The sequence below is a fragment of the Theobroma cacao genome, chromosome 1 (assembly GCF_000208745.1).
Source record: "Theobroma cacao cultivar B97-61/B2 chromosome 1, Criollo_cocoa_genome_V2, whole genome shotgun sequence".
In the NCBI taxonomy this organism is placed as follows: Eukaryota; Viridiplantae; Streptophyta; class Magnoliopsida; order Malvales; family Malvaceae; genus Theobroma; species Theobroma cacao.
Genome location: NC_030850.1, coordinates 33,627,029 through 33,646,273, shown reverse-complemented (window position 1 = coordinate 33,646,273; position 19,245 = coordinate 33,627,029). Strand labels below are relative to the sequence as shown.

Below are 19,245 nucleotides of genomic sequence, written 5' to 3'. Positions count from 1 at the left end.
CAAGAATCAAGACTTTCTTTATTATTTCCTTTAAGATTACATGGATTGGACTGTTGACTAGGCCAAATGTTAAATCTGAATGAATTCGAATGTTCCAACCTATGGGGTTTATTCTAAGTACTGTACATGCTGTTCATGGGCCACTGCAGCACATGCATTGTAACATTTTCATGATTGTTTCATTAATGTTTCGCAGGCACCTTAGGAGCTCCCGCTTTTTCAGATCTTTGAACATTGTCCTTTGAGGTACCCTGTTTAAAGGAGGAGGAGAAAACATGGCATGTGCAATTATGCATGGCATAGATCCATTGAAGCAATAGTTTCTTGTTAGGTCGATGTTGTTAACTCTATGATTGAGGCCAGTCCAATTTTATCTCAAATCAGTTTCTCTGATTATAAACATATCCCACAGAAAGCCATCATCCTCTCTTAAGTGATTCATTAAGTTTTTGTTCATGATGACATTAATGGAAGATGCATGTTACATTCTGGAAAATTGGAGCACTACTGTGCTTGGTCCTTAACCTGACTCTCAAGTTGTTGGAAACCCACGAAAAATATCGATGATGGAAATGATATTTGGTCGTCATTAGACAAAAAGGAATATTCTTCCCCCCTGTGGGTACTTTTATTCCTTCACTTTTTTTTTTGCAAGTACTTTTATTCCTTTACTAATAGCCAGAATCCAACATGTCGAAAGAAGACAATGGCACTGCTCTTCTCCTTGAAAAGCGCTACACTTTGGTTCGTGATGGCTGCCCCACTCCACTCGTCCTCCATGCTTGCGGTTTACAGGGGAAAAAAGAAAGTTTGGCCTTTTTTTTTTGCCAGGAAAAAGTCGGGTACCAACTTTTGTTGACCTGCTAAAGCTGGCACGCGCTAAAACAACAGTAGTGATTAAGATAATTTGATTGGGACGGCAAGTTAAGGCTGCAATCATTCTCCATGGATGCTAAAATTACGGTAAGAACAAGGGAAATCTTCCTTGGAAAATTTTTCATTGGTAAAATAGCTTTCATGAAGGTGGAGCCAAAGTGAAATTTGTCTGTAGCAACTAATTTGCAGAGTCAAAATATAAACTCATTACTAAATATCACCTTAGAAATTTGCCGAGTTCCCAGCTTGCTTAGGACCGCCTGCACTCAATGTGTTTGATAATAGAGTTATATAGACCAAAAAACAAGAGCCACCAATATTGCCAACATCCTAGAGATATCGAAGGTTTAGCTTTCTTCACCTTAACTTGATCCATGCGCTCAACTGCTACTTCAATAGTAGTGAAATAGAGTGTCTCCTAGGGATCTACTCTACTTTAATTCGAAGCCGGCCAGGCCCACATTTGAATAGCTTGGCATTCAATTACACAGTATTGGCTTCTTCATCCTACTGCACCAGTATCCGTCTGATGGATAATATTAGGCAAAGAAATTGATAAATGGCCCAATCTAGCCTAGTGCTCCTAACTAGCGGCCCTTTGAAGGAAACCCCACCACGGTGGTCCTCCACGATTACCAGGCTAACTATTCTGCAAACAGCACTCGAAAGTAAAATTTTGAGATCTCATGTCACCAACCCAGAATAACAGCTTGATTCAATTCTACATATAACATCTATTTCCAAGCCAGAGAAAAGGCAGAGCTTTATATGGTTTTATATAGCACCCACTATGATAGGATAGTACTCTGATGTCTACTCCCTTGCAAGCTTGCAGCTAGTCTGCAAAAAAGAGGATACAGAAGAACAATACACCAACTGCAATATCAACAAACAAAAGAAGATCGATACTCCCGTATAGCATCATATAATTTAGAAGCACTCTATCATCAGAGAAAGTAAAGGCGTCTATCTTCACAACCAAAACTTCCCAAAAATTGCCATTGCGCTAGAAAAATAGTGCTTCCTGTTACAACTGGAACATAAAACCGGCATTAATGACACATCAAACTTCCATCCCCTATTTTTCATTACTCTTATCATCCAAATCAAAGATAGAAGCGATTCATTCTTGAACATTGTTGGACACATCAAATGGAAAATTGTAGCAGTACAATCACTGATGCACAAAGTAGACTCAAAACAACTTCTATGTACTTTTCTTTCTGTTGTCAAGTAAAAGGGGAACAAGTAAATAAGATCGGATTAAAAAATAGGCAATAATAACTGTGAAACCTTAATATTGAGAGGGGGCTAGGAAGAAAAAAGAACCCTTGTCCATGAACTTAGAGGAAAGTTTGTATCTGATTTGCTAAGACCAGCTATGTGGAATTTGCTCATGTCAATGGCTTCATATTAGTGCAACAGACACTTCAATGAGGAATCTGACATTCAGTCTTATACAGTTTATTCTACATTCTATCACATGGCGCTGGCAGTGAAACTCTATGTGGGCACTACGGTAGCATGCAAATGTATAGAATTTAAGTATACATTGTATTGTGTGCAGGAATACTGGTAAAATTTTCCCTCACCTTACCAAAAAATAGCTGTTTGCTGGACTTTTGTTACATCCACTCCATTGACAGGTGCCAAGCCACTCCTTTAATGCCCTGCCTAAGAAGACACAATGGTCTGCTTCCACCACTTGCTTGTGGTTCGACAACCAGCAGTTAAATCTCAATTCATGATAATATGCCACCGGGTAGAATACTAGGATATCAGCTTGATGCAAATTCCAGACGAGGGAATAGAAGTAACAGCACCCAATTCTTCCATTTAAATGGGGCAAGTTCTATTTTTAGCTGGAGCTCTGCTCAGAAATATTTCTTAGTCATTTTTATTATGGCAAAGCAACAAAAGAGGCCTTGACAACGACAAAGCATTCCACCCTCATCGCAGAATTTCATATACCTCCCACACGAATCACGATTGCAGTACCACTGAACCAACTAAATCCAAAAAGAGAACAAAAAAAATGGCAATAAATAGTCCAAACAAAAAGAGACATAATAGTTTGGATATGCTGTTGATATTCAACAATTGCAGTGCTTATAATTTAAGAAAATTAAACAGATACCCCTATATTAGAGTAACAATTTCCTTGAGTAGATCCATCATCATATATAAAATACAACAGACAACACGTGAAAACCGCCAAACAACATTCCCTACTCCTAACCAGCTACATGCCTTTCATCATCTCTTCTTTTCTCACAGTCGAATCCAAGAAAGATTTTTCTTTCTTCCTTTCTTCTTACCCTCCGAAATAAAATAAAGGCAGGGAATGAGCTTTTTCCCTTACCATAGAAAACGAAACCACCGCCATTTTTTATTCGCATCCGCGTGGGGTAAACCCGATCCGAGAACCCGCTAAATCATAAGAGACCCGGAATCCCTGCTGCTGGATATTTCCAATTATGGACAACCCGCTCATGGTGCCCGCAAAAGCAAAGCAAAATGTCCCGCTGCCATCAACCGGAATCAAATAATTCGTCGCCGGCAATGACACGTCCGCTCCTCTAAAATGCAGCACCACCGTCGGCACCTTAACGGAAGTCTTCCCTGACAAGTCGAAACACGTGTCAAACAATGAGAAATCAGGCGCCCCCTTCAGATTTGAAGCTCCGATCCGGAACGCATCCCTCATTGCGATATAAGCGGGTCGGGTCAAGCGGGTGACGGACGTGCCTGAGTCGATGATGACCCCTCCGTTACCGGCTTGGTCCATTTTGAACAAGGAAGGGGTGATCCTGGGGACACGTATTCCACCGACACTGATCCCAAGCAGTTCAATGTAGTAGAAAGTGTCAAGCTTCGGGTTTGTTAACAAAGGAGTGAGCATGGCTGCTCGAGGAACGGCGGCGTCGCCGAAAACCAGGGAGGATGGTCTAGAAGAAGCGGACCGGTCCACCAAACAGTAAGAGAACTTTTGGTTGAACCGCCGTCCAGTTTGCGAGGGAAATGATAATCTCCCCCGACCAAGGCCTAACAAACCAGCTGCACCAACGAACAAACCCTCGTTGTCGTGGCCACAACCAATCGCCACGCGTCCCACCCTTGTTCTTCTAAACGTCAGCGTTTCGGTGGAGAAGTCGCCGAAAGTAACTGAACCGTCGCCGTAGGATACTTGGTAGAGACACATCTGGCGTTGATTACATCCCGATGAATCTAAGCTACGGCAAAGTGGGGACCCACAGGGAATCCCGGAGAAAGAGCGTGATTTAGTCGGATCGAAAATGGGATCGGATTGAGAGTAACATTTCTTGCACGGTGAACACTGGACCCAAACGACGTCGCTACCGGTGTCGAGCACCATATAAAGATACCTCGGAGGAGTACCAACACCTAGGCGCGTGAAGTACTCTCCACTACCTTGAGCGAGTCCGGAAATAATGGAACTACTGAACCCAGAACGCCTTCCGGGCGCGCGTGGGGGGTTACGCGCAACCGCTTTTGCAACGAGGGAGTTGATTGTTTCGGCACGGAGCTCATCTCGTTGGAGTCGTAGGTCGAAGAGTCGCTCCGGAATCTCTTCCGAAGAAAAAGCGTCCACGTGGTGCAATTCTAACTGCACTTCCAGTGTCGTGTTGGAATTGACAGTGTCGAGGTCGGAGGTCTCGACGAGGGAGTCGGATTCGAGTTCCGAGTCTTGCCCTGAGAGAGTGGACGGGGAAGGAAGAGTGCGAGGAACTAGGGTTTGGAGCTGGAGAGGGGTGGAAACAGCGGCGGAGAGAGAGAGGAGGAGGAGAATAATGGAGGAGGAAAAGAGGAGGGTGTTTTTCGATTTTTCCCCCATTGTTCAGAGAGAGAGTGGGAGTGAAAAAAGAGAGAAAAACAGTGAGAGCTTGGAGTTTGCACTTGGCACAGAGAATTTAAATAAAGGAATGTGCGTGTGAGTGTGAACGGTGAAAGGCGGTTCTTTATTACACTTTAGTGGATTTATCACGTTCCAGTTGAACCATAGCCATTTTCTTTCTTTCGCTCTCCCATTAAATGAAAGAATGAAATGTCTGTCTTACCCTTGTGTCAGGTTTCTCTGTGGGTTTGGAACCCGAGATCTGGTGTGAACCCATGCCTTTAGTTAAGGGGTATGTCTGAACGGCGAATTGTGATTAATCGAATAATACATCAATATTTACAAATAAGGGTCACCCATTTCGATCCATAATTCTTAAGTCATTCCGATTTATCAAGTAACCATTGCTGCCTACGTCAAAGTACCTCTTCGTTTTTGCTCTGTTTGTTTCTGGTGACGAGGAAGAGTTGTGGGTTGGGTGCCCAGAAAGACCCACTGGACTGGACTGGATTGAAATGATCCCAAACATGATCCATTCCTAGTCAAAATTTTCCAACAAGATCATTGCACCGAATCTCTCTTCTCTTCTCTTCCATTTGTTTTTGACCCTGATAGCAACGACTGAGCAACATTCCCACGTTATCGGTTTCCCTAGATTGCAATCTAGAGGTGACAAAACAATGACTTCTTAGGTACATATATTTCCATGCTTTTTCATGCTCTCTGGACTCTGCTACTTTTGAGTGTGTCTTCTGTACTTTCGTGACTCACGTCTTTCTCTTCATTAGATTCTTGTCTTAAGCTTGTTCCCAATCTCCCCTTCCCTTTACAACCTTTCAAGATTCAATTTTCTTTTAACCCTATTTGACATGAGTTGGGGTCGGTTATAAATACGTTAAAAGTAAATTGAAGAATCTATTTAACATAGTTTAAAGCTAGCTTGCTGTGAAACTTTTTGATAATGTAAATCAAGGTTCCTTGGGACATGAATACATGCACTATAATGTAAATCAAGGGTCAATGGGACATGAACACATGTACTAGGTTTGTCAACAGGGGTGTAAAAGTGGAGAAGTAAAGAATGAGATAGATATATGTAGAATTGTCCTGTTATATTTGAACAAGGTGCTCCATTCATCAAGGACTACTCCACTCATAGACTTACATCTAGGTAAGAAAATGACACATGCTTATGATTGTTGATTCTGTGTGGGTTACAGGCACATGCAGTTTGGCCCCATCATGGTCAGCACCCATTTGCCAATAGACCTTGGGACAATGCCAACACCATAATCTTCGACCATTTGACATTTTCTTTTATCAAAAAAACATGGTTCAGTTTTCCTAGATAAAACATGGACTATAATTATCACATAGTTTAAATCTTTGGGTGTGAAATCAAGACCTAAAAAAATATTGTTAACACCTAATTTACTCTCCTATATATCTCACTTGTGCATCAACCATTAGCTGACTTAATTGAGATCTTCGAGGGTAAAGAAACTATGTGAAGCTACGTGAATTCCGAATGAGCTGAATGTTGAAATACTCGAACCCCGGAGTATACTTGTTTATATTTTGATCACACCAAAACAGTAAGCCATGGACTTCGGTTCTGGGCCACTGCAGCACATGCGTTGGAAAAGAAATGTAGGTTTTGTCTTGTCGTAATTATTCTGCTAGATTGTACCAACTTTAAATAAATAATGGACTTCGGTCTAAATTTTCACAAGCATAATACATAGAAATCCACTGTTATTCAGATCTTTGAACGTTGTCCCCTAAGATAATAATAATAAAAATAAAAAGAGAGAAATCTGGCATGTGCATCCATGCATGGGTGATCAGTAGTATTCATTGAAGTCAGAAGTTTCTTGGTAGATATTGATATAGTTCTATGATTGAGGCCAATATATATCCAATCTATCGCTTAGTGTCATTTCTTTTGGTCATATTATCTGAACATATAGCCATATAGGACATCATCATATCTTAATTGATCTCAATGAGACTAATCTTGTAATTTCTGGTCTGAGTTCCCACAGACATATTCTTGTTGCATTGATGGAAATGCAAGTGTTTAGAAGAATATGTCAATTCCTAATTTTAATCTTGGATTCAGAACCGCATAATTAGGAGAACTCTATCCTCTAATGAACTGAACTGATATTTTTTTGATGGAAAACAAAATAATGCGACAAGAAACGAAGTACAGGGTATCCCTTCCCTATATAAATATACAATTCAACCCTATGCTCTGAGGGCAGGGCACCACGGCCCACATGGTAAGCAGAGAGGCTGTGAAATCCATGATTGCAGTCACAAAAGGTTGCCTTGCACCGTCAACTTTATGCTTATAAATTAGTGGGTAGAGTCCAATGACAGGTAAAGGAATAGATTAAGACAACTGCAAATTGCCCCTCTTCTCTATGCCAAGCACAGCATTCCAGTACTGTTACTTGTTTAACAGACGTCCAGCCATCCATGCTGCTGTTGTTGTTTACTTGTTTACAGGAAAGACTTGCTCGGGTGCCCACATTTGTTGACTAGCTGCTGTTGGGCATGTGCTTTATATGTACTGGTGGTTGGATTCTTGAGCAGTGGATGGAGACACCCTTCATAAAATTACAAAACTGTTTATTGAATAAAATCCAATTTTCCATTTGTGAAATAGATTTCAACAATGGAGCTAAACAGCCAAAATAAAAAGCCTGACTATAGCAATTGATTTGCAGAGTCAAGAGAGGAGTCAGTTCTTAAATCTTTGCAGGAAACTTCCCTGCTCAAGACTGCATGCACCAAAACAAAAAGTGCTTCATAAGAGTGAATTATCGAAAAGTAATGATGAATTTACATCAAAGAAAACAAAATTGAAAAGGTTGAGGAGGACCACCAATAAGGCGAACATCATGGAGAAATTTCAGTTTTTTGTTCTCTTTACCGTAACTTCCACCGTGACTCAAGGCCATCTGATTTCTTAACTGTTACTGCTTAAATTGTGAACATTTGGAGACAAAGCCTTACAAAAGAAGAATAATACAAGACTGTTTTGCATTGTTAGTGAAATAGCTTGGCATTCTCGAAGAGGCAATTACTTTGTAAACCCGTTGACCTAGTAAGACCTTCTTTTGTTCCTTTTAAGGGATAGCGTAGGCTTTGGCTTTTGCTATACTGAAACAGCAGCCAGGTTCAAGGTCGATGGAAAATAAAATGCCACCCAGTGGAAACCAGCTTGATGCGACTTTCAGGAGTACGGTTCAACACGGCAAGCAATAATGGAGAGTTTGAGTTTTGAACCCTACAGGCTACACGCCACAATTGAGAATGTAAAACCCAAGAATTGAAATCAATTGCAGCAAATTACGCATGATCACATTAATTTTTTTATAATGCTTTTGATATTTCGAGAAAGGTCATTAATGCGTGGACCAATGGGAAGGGTTCCAACCAGGGTAGCAATTGGGTTTGGGTTTTTTGACTAAGACGAGTTATTAGTAGGGAAAGATACCTCATGTGATTCATTTCAATATTGTCACCATTGTTTGTAGGATCCAAGGACTCGGGCGTCGGTTTGACTTGAGAGCAACGAGTCAATAACATTCCCCTGCACCAACTGATGAGATATAAAAACACTTCTCGAGATATTTCTTTCATGCATTTCACACCCTTTGGGCGAGAAGGCTGATCTTCTCCCGTGACTCGATTAATTATCTTCGAACCCACCATCTGCCTTTGCCATTCCCCCATGGCCATGAACAGAAAAGTTCACAAGAAACAGGCCACGAATGACACAATCTTTCTCTGGATTTTCTCATTATAGTGGGTGGTGATCTAAACCTTGAGATATGTCTGGTTAGTATTTGAACATGAAGATATGTATTTGTCAAGAGCCGAGGGTACTCTACACTGGGAATTTTGGTTAGAAAACGACATATATGACTATGATTGCTGATTCCATATGGGTCACAGGCATGAGTTGTAGGTCCAGTTTTCATTAATGGACAACATTCTCTCCTACCGCACTCTCCCCGGAACAAGATACCCATATTTACACTATCCTCATTATGCTACTTTCACTTACAAAAACTATAATTTAGATGCATTGTCAAAATGATGAATCTAGTCAAGGCTATGGGTTTTAGTTTCCAGGGCGAAATCGAAGATTAAATCCCAAGAGTACAAGAGATATGAGTACTGCCCCCAAGGATTAATAAAAAATGCCCGTGGAACCAAGGAAAATGCTGAATGCAAGTTTCATTTCATGTATGTACTCATTATATGTATTTTGTTTCAGAACAAGTAGTTAAAAAGAGTAGCAAAACCTTGTTAGGAAGAAAGGTGCCTGCTGATTCTGACCAAAACAGGGTATTTATCCAGCTGCAGATTGTTGTTCATGTTGATGATGTGACAGATCTTGATAATCAAGAAGAGATTAATGTCTGAAAAAGGTATAAATCCGGCAGTCACATATAGAGTCAAAGAAGCTAACCAAGACATTGGATTCTCTATATGTCACTGGAAGATCAAGATATAAATATGGCACAGTATGCAGAGGGTGCATATTTATGGCAGAAACTAAATTTGACTAGTAAAGGATAAAGAAAGTAAATGCCTGAAGAGGCTGCAAAACTGGGTAGCAGCAGGGCAGCTGTGTCTACTAAATGCACATATCTATTTCTTCAAGGATTCAGATATATTTTCACCATATCGCCTTGATTTCCTCCAATATTTTCCTACTCAATATCCATTTCTGTTTGAGTCAGGTAGCAAAATGAATGCGAGTTAGAAGAAAATTATGAAGTTTCTGATCTTCCCCTTTTGTCAGGATTACTTGAAAAATGTAAAACTACCACTATAAGTTATGACCAATGGAATGGATGCAACATACAGAGTGACACAGCTTAATGGATAAATATAAAATGGGTATAGCAGATACATCCATTAAAGTAGAAGAAGAAACTTAATGGATCAAAAAGGGGCAACAAAAGAAAAAGTGCAAAGAGAAGATAAGGAAACCCACAACTCATTTTAAAGGATCCTTTGTTTCATGAGAAAAAAAAAATATCCTTTGAAGGTGGGTTTGGTACCATGGCCAGCTGAGAGGAGCACTAACTTTTCCCTTGACATAAATTTTAATTGAAGCGTGTTTCCAATACCGTGTGGGGTAAGCACTTCTAAAGAGCCAAAAAGAAGATAATAACCTGGAATGAGTGCTAAAGTTCAGAAGGAGATTCAATAAGGAATTGCAGAACCAGGACATTTTTAGGGCAAAACAAAGACTACAAAGATGAAGTAAAGTTTACATAAGCGTTTGTAATGTCTTTTAACTTTTTTCTGCATAAATAACAATGTCTGTGTTCACAGTGCATTGATGTCATCCATTTCAACCAGTTAGTGACATAATATAACAGGCTTTCAAAATTAGATCCTATATCCGATTATAGTATAATGATTAGAAGAAAATCTGAAGAAAGCATCAAGTAAAAACTATTAAAAAAGCCAAAGGGCTTTGGCTTTGCCTTTTGGTTGTTAGTTGTTACCCTGCTGGGCAGGGGAGTGGATGGAATGAATGATAATAATATCTCAAGATGGCATCCTAAAGTAAACTTCAAGCAGAAGAAACTAATTAATTATGATTCTATAAGAAACCAAAAGCATACATCTGATTTCCAAGTTATCTTTAGATTCAACCACCAAGTAAAAGTGATCTGCTAATTAGAATGGGAAAAAGGGTTTCGCAACATTGCTTCCATTGAACCTAAGAAAAAGAAAAAGTAGGTCAATTTTAAGTTGTAATTATTAAAATGTTGATCCCAGAGTAAACAATTATTCAGTAGTTAGATTCTAATTCTGAATTTATTCTTCTTTTGCTGTTAAATCTAACTTGCTTGCAGGCTAACTTGTTAACTGTAAATGATCCCTAGGATTCAAAGTTTGGGTATACCTTGTAACAGTTAGAGTTTGTCCTGCACATTTTTTGCAATTTCCAGATCAGTTACGTAGAGCCCTTGCCCCTTAGCACCAGAGGGCATGGGCATGCAGAAGAACCAAAGCTTAACTTCACACACATTCCCGAACAACCTTCTGCCTTTTGTAAATGTAGAGATTTATGCTTTCCACTTAGTAAGCCTCCTAAAAGTTGCAAGATCTAGAAAGGCTCACACATTAACTACTACATCTTTATCTCTAACTACTTTATGCATTCTCTAACTCTACAAATCCATATTTTCAAGTTAATAGCCTCCAAAAGGTGCGACATGCTGATCTTCTTGTTCAAAATATGTATCTGTATCCTCCCCCCCCACCCCAGCTTTTCTTTCTTTGTTTCTTTCTTTTCTGTTCTTTTCTTTTTCCCCATGTGCATGCATGTGCTTAAAATGCAGGAAGATTGTAAATTTGAATTGCAAACGTGAATTATGCCATCAAGTTTCATGTTTAAAAGAAAGAGGAGTACTTCCATTCTGATGACAAATGCAAACATCCACTAGAACACTAATCTCCACGACAATTGGTAGCACTCGTGTCAAAATCTTCTTCTGGAAACATCATCATTCTTCCCTGCACCAGTATCCACTCTTCCCGCCAGTTTTACACTCGAGCCGTATGTCTGTGATCTGGATATCTTTTGAAGCAGCCTTGCACATGTCATACACTGTTAATCCTGCAACACTCACAGCTGTCATTGCTTCCATCTCAACCCCAGTTTTACCTGTACTGGCTGCTTCTCCTTCTATCTCAACACTAAAATCCTCAGGATTGAGTCTTAGGTCAACTCGAACATGAGTCAAAGTGATGTTGTGGCATAGTGGGATTAGTGTGCTAGTGTGCTTTGCTCCATTTATGCCAGCAATTTTTGCCACACTTAGAACATCTCCCTTAGCCATCTGGTTGGCCAAGACCAAATGAAACACCTTCTTACCCAGAATTACCTTGCAGCTAGCAGTAGCAGTTCTACTACTAATTTCTTTGGGTGACACATCCACCATTTGGGCTTTCCCTGTGCAGCCAACATGGGTCAGACCAGCTGCATTTTCACCTAAAGTTTGAGATAGACCAGGGAGTTCTTCAACAGTAAACTTATTACTAGTAGAACTCGAAATCACATGAGAATTAAGTTGGGATTCTTGACCCATGAAACTTTTACTTCTAGAACTCGCAAACCCATCTGGAGGAGGTTCACCAAAGACCGATTCCATTTCCTGAAACCAGAAGTAGGGCATAAACACACGCATTATTGCTCTTCTTGAGAGCAAAATATTTGTAGTAGACACAAAGCCGGTAATCGGCATAATACCAGCCGCAGTACCAAAAAGCAGAGACGTTTAACCCAGGGCTTGAGTCACATACACTATCATAAAAAGAAAATTCCATATATGATATATGTTTTGAGTTAAGTAATTGTCACATTGCCGCAAATGCTAGTCTTTATCATCATCTCCTATTAAACAAGCAAACAGTAAAAAGGCGATGGAAATCGATATCTTCAGTTTTTCTACTTTCTATTTTCCTTAGAGTAATGCAGAACATAGAATTGATAAAATTTATACCATAGGCATACCAATCACCTTTACGTTAATTGATAGACGAATATAGAAGCAATACCTTATTGAGTTCAGCTATGGTGCTTGCAAGGTCATGGCTACCGTTACCACAGAAGAACCTTGTCGAGCGAGGAACTGCTACAGCAAGTCGGCGAAGAAGCATGACCCGAAGTATCAAGGCTGTCATCAAAAAAATCCAGCTTTAGGTTCTTAATTCTTATAATATCAAATTAAACAGGTTCTTGTGCAGGCATTTTCACGAACAGTTTAAGGTTACAAAAATACGAAAAGGGGCAAGAGTGTCGAAATGTATATGTTTTGCGTGAAAATAAATTAGCCTAACCCAAAATTTGATAGGTGAAAGAAGTCACCTGGAGCAATCTCCGATGACGGGAAGTGGAATTCTTTATCGGAGATCGTCGTGAGGGTGTGAGACGTGGAGACCAGAAACAAAAGGCTGACTGACTGGGAAATGAGGCAATGAGCCACCACGCACGCACGCACGCACGCAGGTGACAAAACGAAACGTTAGGCACAGTGATTGCTCACGTCATACGGGATGCTGACGTGGATAAGTAGATGGGAAAAAAAATTTGCAGTAATAAACCCCATTGTCTTTTTAAAGACCTTGCTATGAGCACCCGGATTTTTATACTTCCCTTATTCTCTTTCTAAATACCTTAATGTAGATTGGTTATGTGACCTACGGCATACTTAGGGCACAGTCCAAAAGCCACCGGCACTGACATGCAATTTCCTCTGACTAATTACGACAGCCCCTTTCCACTTCTTCGTAAATATTTTACCTTCTCAAGAGCACACATCTCCTATTCCGCACCTTCATTCCGAAACCGCATCTCCTACAATTTGGTACATTGCCAAGCATGATTGTATTCAATTTAAGTAAAAATTATAGTCCAAATACAACAAATAACAATCAATGAACAACCTGCCATCAACACCTCAAAGCACCGCATGACAATACTGGTGAATTTTTTCTGATAAAGCTGACATTACGATCATCTATTTTACATCCAAATCTAAATTCCTAGCAGCTAATGTTGGTAGGCTTCAACCTAAAATATTTTCGTTGTCTACAAGCTAGTAAAATTATTCTGCAAAACAGCATTAATTTTAAAACGCAAAAGGGTAGTGAAAATATCTATGTACATGCTGCCACGTTTCTGAGAAGAACTAGCAATCAACAAAGTGATTGGTGAAATTTGCGACTTCAGCTCGTGAACTTCGACCAAGCTAACAGTGGCAGTCAGAATGAAATCCATTTATGAACAGCCATCAGATATAAACAAACTATTGGTGGCCAATTTGTTGTCAACACAGATAACAACATACTGAAAGATTCAATATGTCTTACTCCTGGTTAGGCATCAAACTTCGGGCCTCTTTCACAGCTGAGCTTACAGCATAGAGCACCATCTTCTTAACCTGTAAGGAAGAAAAGCCGAGAGCCTGTGAAAGACTTGCAATTATTCACAATTCAACAGTCTAGACTATACAACCGCAATTCCACTTAGAAGTTTGCAAGTAACTGTTGTGAGATAAACCTACTGAGGTATATCTATCATTCTAACGTTGACAGATTACCACAAAGTAAGAAGCATGGCTATTTTTATCTCTTTTAGAGGTAGATAAATCCAGTGGACAATCTTTCAAACACTAATCACAAAGGCATGAAAACCTACTTGAGACAGACAGATTGTTGGGCGTGTGTAATGGGAAGGCTTTCCAAAAGTAAGCATGACATCATAATAACCACATTACCTAGTTCTCACAACTTTAACCTATATAACCAAATAAATAAACTAAATTCAAGTTTCTTACCTCTAACTTGTCTTCCTTGGCTCTATGGCTCTTAGGGAGCATACGAAAATCTTTGGTTAACCGAATACATTCTTCAATATTGTCAGGAGATACAAAATCCAGTGCCACCTTTATACAAGACTGGAAAAATAAAAATGGAAAAAGAAAAGTATGAAAGTTAATTGAATTAACAGTGCAACATGAAATTCATAAGACACTGACACAAACGCAAGATTGTCCGTAGCCAGTGGATTACTTGTCTATTTCTCACTTGATGAGGACATCCAGCAGGAATGAAAACAGCCTCACCAAGGTATTGCTCAAATGTCCAAGGCTCCACATCTGCATTACACACCAAACGTTAACAATATTGATGCGATATAATGATGGAACACTGGATAGCTGACCAATCGACACAGAATATTCTTACTAAATTCCTCTTTCAGTTGTTTCTTATGCCTCTCATTTAAGAAAAGAGTTTGATCATGAATAGGATGAATGACCTGAAAAAGTTAGAATGTAAAGTAATTAAGCTCTCCAGTACAGAGAAACATACTAATAACTCACTAAAGGCAGCAAGGATACTCACAGAATTTACAGGAAGATTATTAAGGTGGCGAAATTCCTTATTGTGCTTTTCCAAATATTGAATGATTTTGAGAACATCCTGCTTGCGAAAGATATCCCAGACAGCACCACCGTTGACCATTTGTGACTTCTCATTATTTTCTAAATCCTTGATAGGCACTCGGTCTGATTCTTTTGATCCAGGACCATCACATCTGTTTTCACCCGAGAGAGAAATCCCTAAAATGTCTTTCTTATTAGTAAGCTTCATTACCACCATTTCATTAGAACATTTAGCAGAATCAGCTATACCTTCACTCCCAGATCCAACTGCATTAATATCAAAAGTGGCATGATTAGCAGGGCTTGTCACATTTTCAACAGAGAAATTCCTTTCAGAAACATCCACATCATCCGGAAAACAATTTCCTTCCACTTCCGATTGCTTTTCTCTTTGTTCATTTAACTTCAAACTCATGTTTTCTGCTTTGGATGCATTTAACTCTGGAGAGTAGACAAGTTCATCTCCTAGGTCCTTTACTGAAATATTTCTAATCCCTTCCTCTCCCTCTAAAGTATAATCCGTAGTTCTAATTTCCAAATTATCCTTCTTTACTGTACTGCTTGATGAAGAGCTTTCCTTCAGTCCAAATTCTTCCATCTTTTGATCAGTTATTGCTTGGTCATTATTTTCTGGTAATAACTCTGCCTCTACCGTCGCATTATGCTCCAACATGCCTAATTTCCTACACACAATTCCAACAAACAGATTATCCCTTGCATCTACACCGCTTGACAAAGAGCATTTGCCTGGCTCAACTTTCAGCTGATTTGAAGTTATTTTTCTGTCACTATTTTCTAGAAAGGAGTCTTTTTCAGTGTTATCATTACACTTTAATGATTGTGTCACCTTACTTTCATTATACTCAAGTATATGAGGCTTTGTATCATTTTCTTGGAGCAACTCTGTCCCAGTAATAGTAGTTTTCCTATTTTGAGGAGAAACAGAATGTCCCATTTCAGGCTGCGATTCATCCAATCCTACAACCCTTAGATCCATAGAATTTGAAAAAGGCAGATTAGTATCTGATTGTTCTTTATCCACTTTCCTTACCTTTATGTGCTTCTCTTCCAACAAGAAGTGGTCATACTCCATGCTTCCATTCTTCGTACAGTCAGTAACAGTGAGCTTGTCCCCATAAGTTCTCTTCAGTGATCTTCTTTCCATTCCAACCTTAGCCTTATCTACACCACCATAGAGTTCCTGCAAGTCTTTAGCAGCATATTCATTTTGCCTTCTTTTTATTTTTTGGCATTGCCAGGGAGCAATATTCACCTTAGTTGTGTGCGTCAATACATTTACCTATAAACATATCTGAAAAACATTAGTCAAAGGAGTCTATAAAACAAAATCTCGCTATCATTGGTTTGTCACATAAAATTAAAGCTGTCTATGGAACATTACCGCATCAGACATATCACAATGCAGCTTTGTCACTGAATCACCTCTACCAAGTTCTTCGGAGAATCCATATGCAATATATGTTTTGGGTCCCATGTCTGGTTTCAATGATCCCTCTGGAAGTCGTGTAGCAAGGTTTAAAAGGCCTGATTTTGGATCAGTGTAGTCACTGTAAGGGAGTGCAGCAATAAATTCAGCATTATGCCTGGGCAAACGTTCTTCAAATAAGGTTGATGAAGGCCAATCCTTCAATTTCAACATTTCTGGCCACCCACTTCTATGCATACGGCCCTCTAAGTAGCCCTTGAAAAATTGGTGAATATTAATTTCAACCTATATCATAACAAGAACCAAACATCTTAGATCCATAGAAATTATAATGTTCAGCATAAATTAGATGGTTTACACAACTGACCTCACACCAATCTAAGCAATCAATGGCCTTCACACTTCGAGTCTCTTCTTTGAATTTTACATTGGCACCTGTTTCTCTAAAGGCCCTCCACATGACCATGGGTTCCCAACTAAGACCAGATGTTTTCTCAAGAACATTTCGGACAATCACAGGTTCACCCCTCATCCAGTGTCTCTGAAAATGCTCAATTTCATCATCTGATATATCAACAGCATTTGGGCAGAATAAAAAGTTATCATGACTTTCTTCCCTGTTAGCTGCATGTCTCACATTAGAACGGCTGTTGCTGTTCCCATCTGAACCATTTGGCTGGCATGCAGAACATTCTATAGAGAAATCAACATCAGGTGGCTTATATTGACTGGTAATGTCCTCCACATTACTTATCAGCTTAGTTACCCAATTAGCTTTAAAAACACGTCTCAACTCAAGTATCGAAGCACCACAACCTCCTTGGTCACTTGGAGGGCATGGAATGCTACCATTTGTGTTTGCTCGCCAATCAGGAAAGTAAGAAGACATATGAGCTTTATCATTAGTGGCTGGACCCACTTGGCTCTCCCATTGGTGTCTACTTCTTGGTGCATTAGTATTTCCATCGTTGTGTTTAATTCGAAAATTAGCTCTTTCTACAAACTGTTGTTGGGATGTTTCCACTTTATTACCTCCAGGTTGGCTGCCTTCTCTTAGCTCTTGACAACAGGTTAGGCATAGATCATAAGAACAGCTGGGGCAGCTTCTGTGAAAGTTAACAATTGATGTATTGCAGTTGTCACTGTCATACAAGATAACATAAGTTTACACTTGACAACTAAATAGCAACAGATCTCAATTATAACAAGTTTGAAAGCATACCAGTACAAACGTTCACTTTTTTCCAATTTACACCTTGTTATATCAATTTCTGTTAACTGAGATCCTAAAATACATAAGACACAACTATATCAAACACACAGAAAATAAAGAGAGTCAAATTATTTCATTTCCAAGCACATCATATCAACCTACCCTTTATGTCTGCTTCAATCTCTATTTCGGACCTCTGCTCCTTGTATATATGCCTGAGAACTGGTAGAGCTTTAAATAGCAAGTATTTTAGCCGCTCTAATTTAACACTGATGTTTACATCCTTGTGGCCATCCTGTCAAAGAAGGGAAGATAAAGAAGAATAACAACCATGAAAACAATTAAATAAGAAAATAGAGAAATGAAATGGACATCAGGCAGTTAGATCATAGAGAGAGAAACTTAAGGCTTCTACCTTGACAACCACAACTTCACGCAAGCAAGCTTTACAATTGCAATTGCCACAGCAATACGGACATGCTTCCTTAACTTCATCCCTTGTTTTCTCAGGATACCTGTTTCATCCCAAACAAATCAGCTGCAGCTATCAAAAGTGTTGACCAAGAATCATTGCATTAGTATAATTTGGCAAAAACCAGCAGGGCCTAATATGAGAACTAAAGAGTTTTCAAGCATTATTTTATCAAATACTGCATTACAAAATTTATATCAATGTTCTCACCACTTTTCAAGACACTCATAACAGTAACGCTTCCTCTGACACCGGGAACAAAAAACTACACCACTCTTATCATTCCGTTGACATTGATGACACATTAAACTCCCATACTCTTTGCTTTTATTTGACTTATCCTGCAAAGCAAAACTTATACTTTTGAGAAATAGTTCAACTTTGAACATGATACGGATGCATTGAATATAAAGGTGGCCACTGGTTCACCAAAACAATTCATTGATGCACAAAAGTACAGTTAAACAACTAGACTCCAATGTATCTGTCAAATGTGAATGAAGTGCAAGCTGATCATATATCTGCAAGGAAATTAAAATGAGCTAGTAAATTTCACCTTATTCTTTTGTTCTTTCCAATTTTAAAACGCTGATTCGCAATTTCGCATGTAAAAATGTAAGGAGAAAAATAGAAACGGATATGTTAAAATACCTTCTCGGAGGATTTTTTTTCTCTCTCCGCGCCATTCCTAACGGCCTTACCAGAAGAGCCGTGTTTTTCGCGGGAATTAGCTTTTCCTTCACCGGAATCCACAATCTCCTTCACTGAATTTCCAGAACTAACCTTACTCCCCTTAACACCACGCTTCGTTTTCTCTACCTTCCTACGCTCCCTTGCCAATATCTCAGTCAACAGTAGCCCGTCCTCTTCTTCCGATCCACCGCTCAACTCCTCCTCTCTCCCCTCCTTCCTCTTATTCTTCTCCGATACGCTGACTTCACCTCTCCGGTCCCTGACGTCACTCCTCCGACCGCCTCTGATTTTTAACTCGCAACTATTGCGGTCGCTGTCGTCAATTCTGTCTCCACCAATTCTTTGCCGCGCCCGCTTAATTTTTTGCAGGTAGTGCTTCTCGCAGTACGAGTTCGAAGGCAATGTCGTTTCGCTGCACCGCCACTTACCTCTACCGGCGCTTCTCGTGCACCGTCGATCGGACGGTGAGTCCATGGCCGAGTGGATCAAAATTTAACAGCTACTGGGCAGGAGCTTCGACCGTCTGATTACATTGAAATTGTGCGTAATTAAAGGGGCGTTGAATGGTAGAGAAGCGGCAAAAGTAAGCTGAGAATTTATAAATATCGGCTCGAATTCTGATGCGTTTCACGGAAAAAAGGTGAGTCCTAAAAGCGATGGGAAATGATAGGCATGACATGAGGGTCCCTTCTCCGT

General features: G+C 39.7%; 3 protein-coding genes across 5 annotated transcripts; all 3 read right to left on the bottom strand.

The window, feature by feature from the left end:
- On the bottom strand, positions 2,901 to 4,870 carry LOC18613970 (aspartyl protease family protein 2). The gene has a single exon (XM_018129934.1). It carries the CDS (start codon positions 4,730 to 4,732, stop codon positions 3,266 to 3,268), a length of 1,467 nt encoding a protein of 488 aa, XP_017985423.1. The 5' UTR covers positions 4,733 to 4,870; the 3' UTR covers positions 2,901 to 3,265.
- On the bottom strand, positions 10,787 to 12,918 carry LOC18613968 (cyclic pyranopterin monophosphate synthase accessory protein, mitochondrial). Its single transcript, XM_018126276.1, has 3 exons — positions 12,645 to 12,918; positions 12,335 to 12,453; positions 10,787 to 11,931 (listed from the first exon to the last, which is right to left on the bottom strand). The coding sequence occupies exons 2-3, from the start codon at positions 12,434 to 12,436 to the stop codon at positions 11,281 to 11,283; spliced, it is 753 nt and encodes a 250-aa protein (XP_017981765.1). The 5' UTR covers positions 12,437 to 12,453; positions 12,645 to 12,918; the 3' UTR covers positions 10,787 to 11,280.
- Positions 13,205 to 19,235, bottom strand: LOC18613967 (lysine-specific demethylase JMJ25). 3 transcript variants are annotated; one of them, XM_007051471.2, is made up of 13 exons: positions 18,508 to 19,235; positions 18,067 to 18,197; positions 17,800 to 17,899; positions 17,547 to 17,679; positions 17,394 to 17,457; positions 16,539 to 17,313; positions 16,127 to 16,456; positions 15,776 to 16,024; positions 14,684 to 15,685; positions 14,525 to 14,597; positions 14,351 to 14,436; positions 14,116 to 14,235; positions 13,205 to 13,719 (listed from the first exon to the last, which is right to left on the bottom strand). In XM_007051471.2, the coding sequence occupies exons 1-13, from the start codon at positions 19,021 to 19,023 to the stop codon at positions 13,645 to 13,647; spliced, it is 3,654 nt and encodes a 1,217-aa protein (XP_007051533.2). In that variant the 5' UTR covers positions 19,024 to 19,235; the 3' UTR covers positions 13,205 to 13,644. The 3 variants fall into 3 exon arrangements, with proteins under 3 accessions (XP_007051533.2, XP_017981754.1, XP_017981761.1); XM_018126265.1 differs by having other exon boundaries at positions 14,684 to 16,024; XM_018126272.1 differs by having other exon boundaries at positions 14,684 to 16,024; positions 18,067 to 18,377; positions 18,508 to 18,834.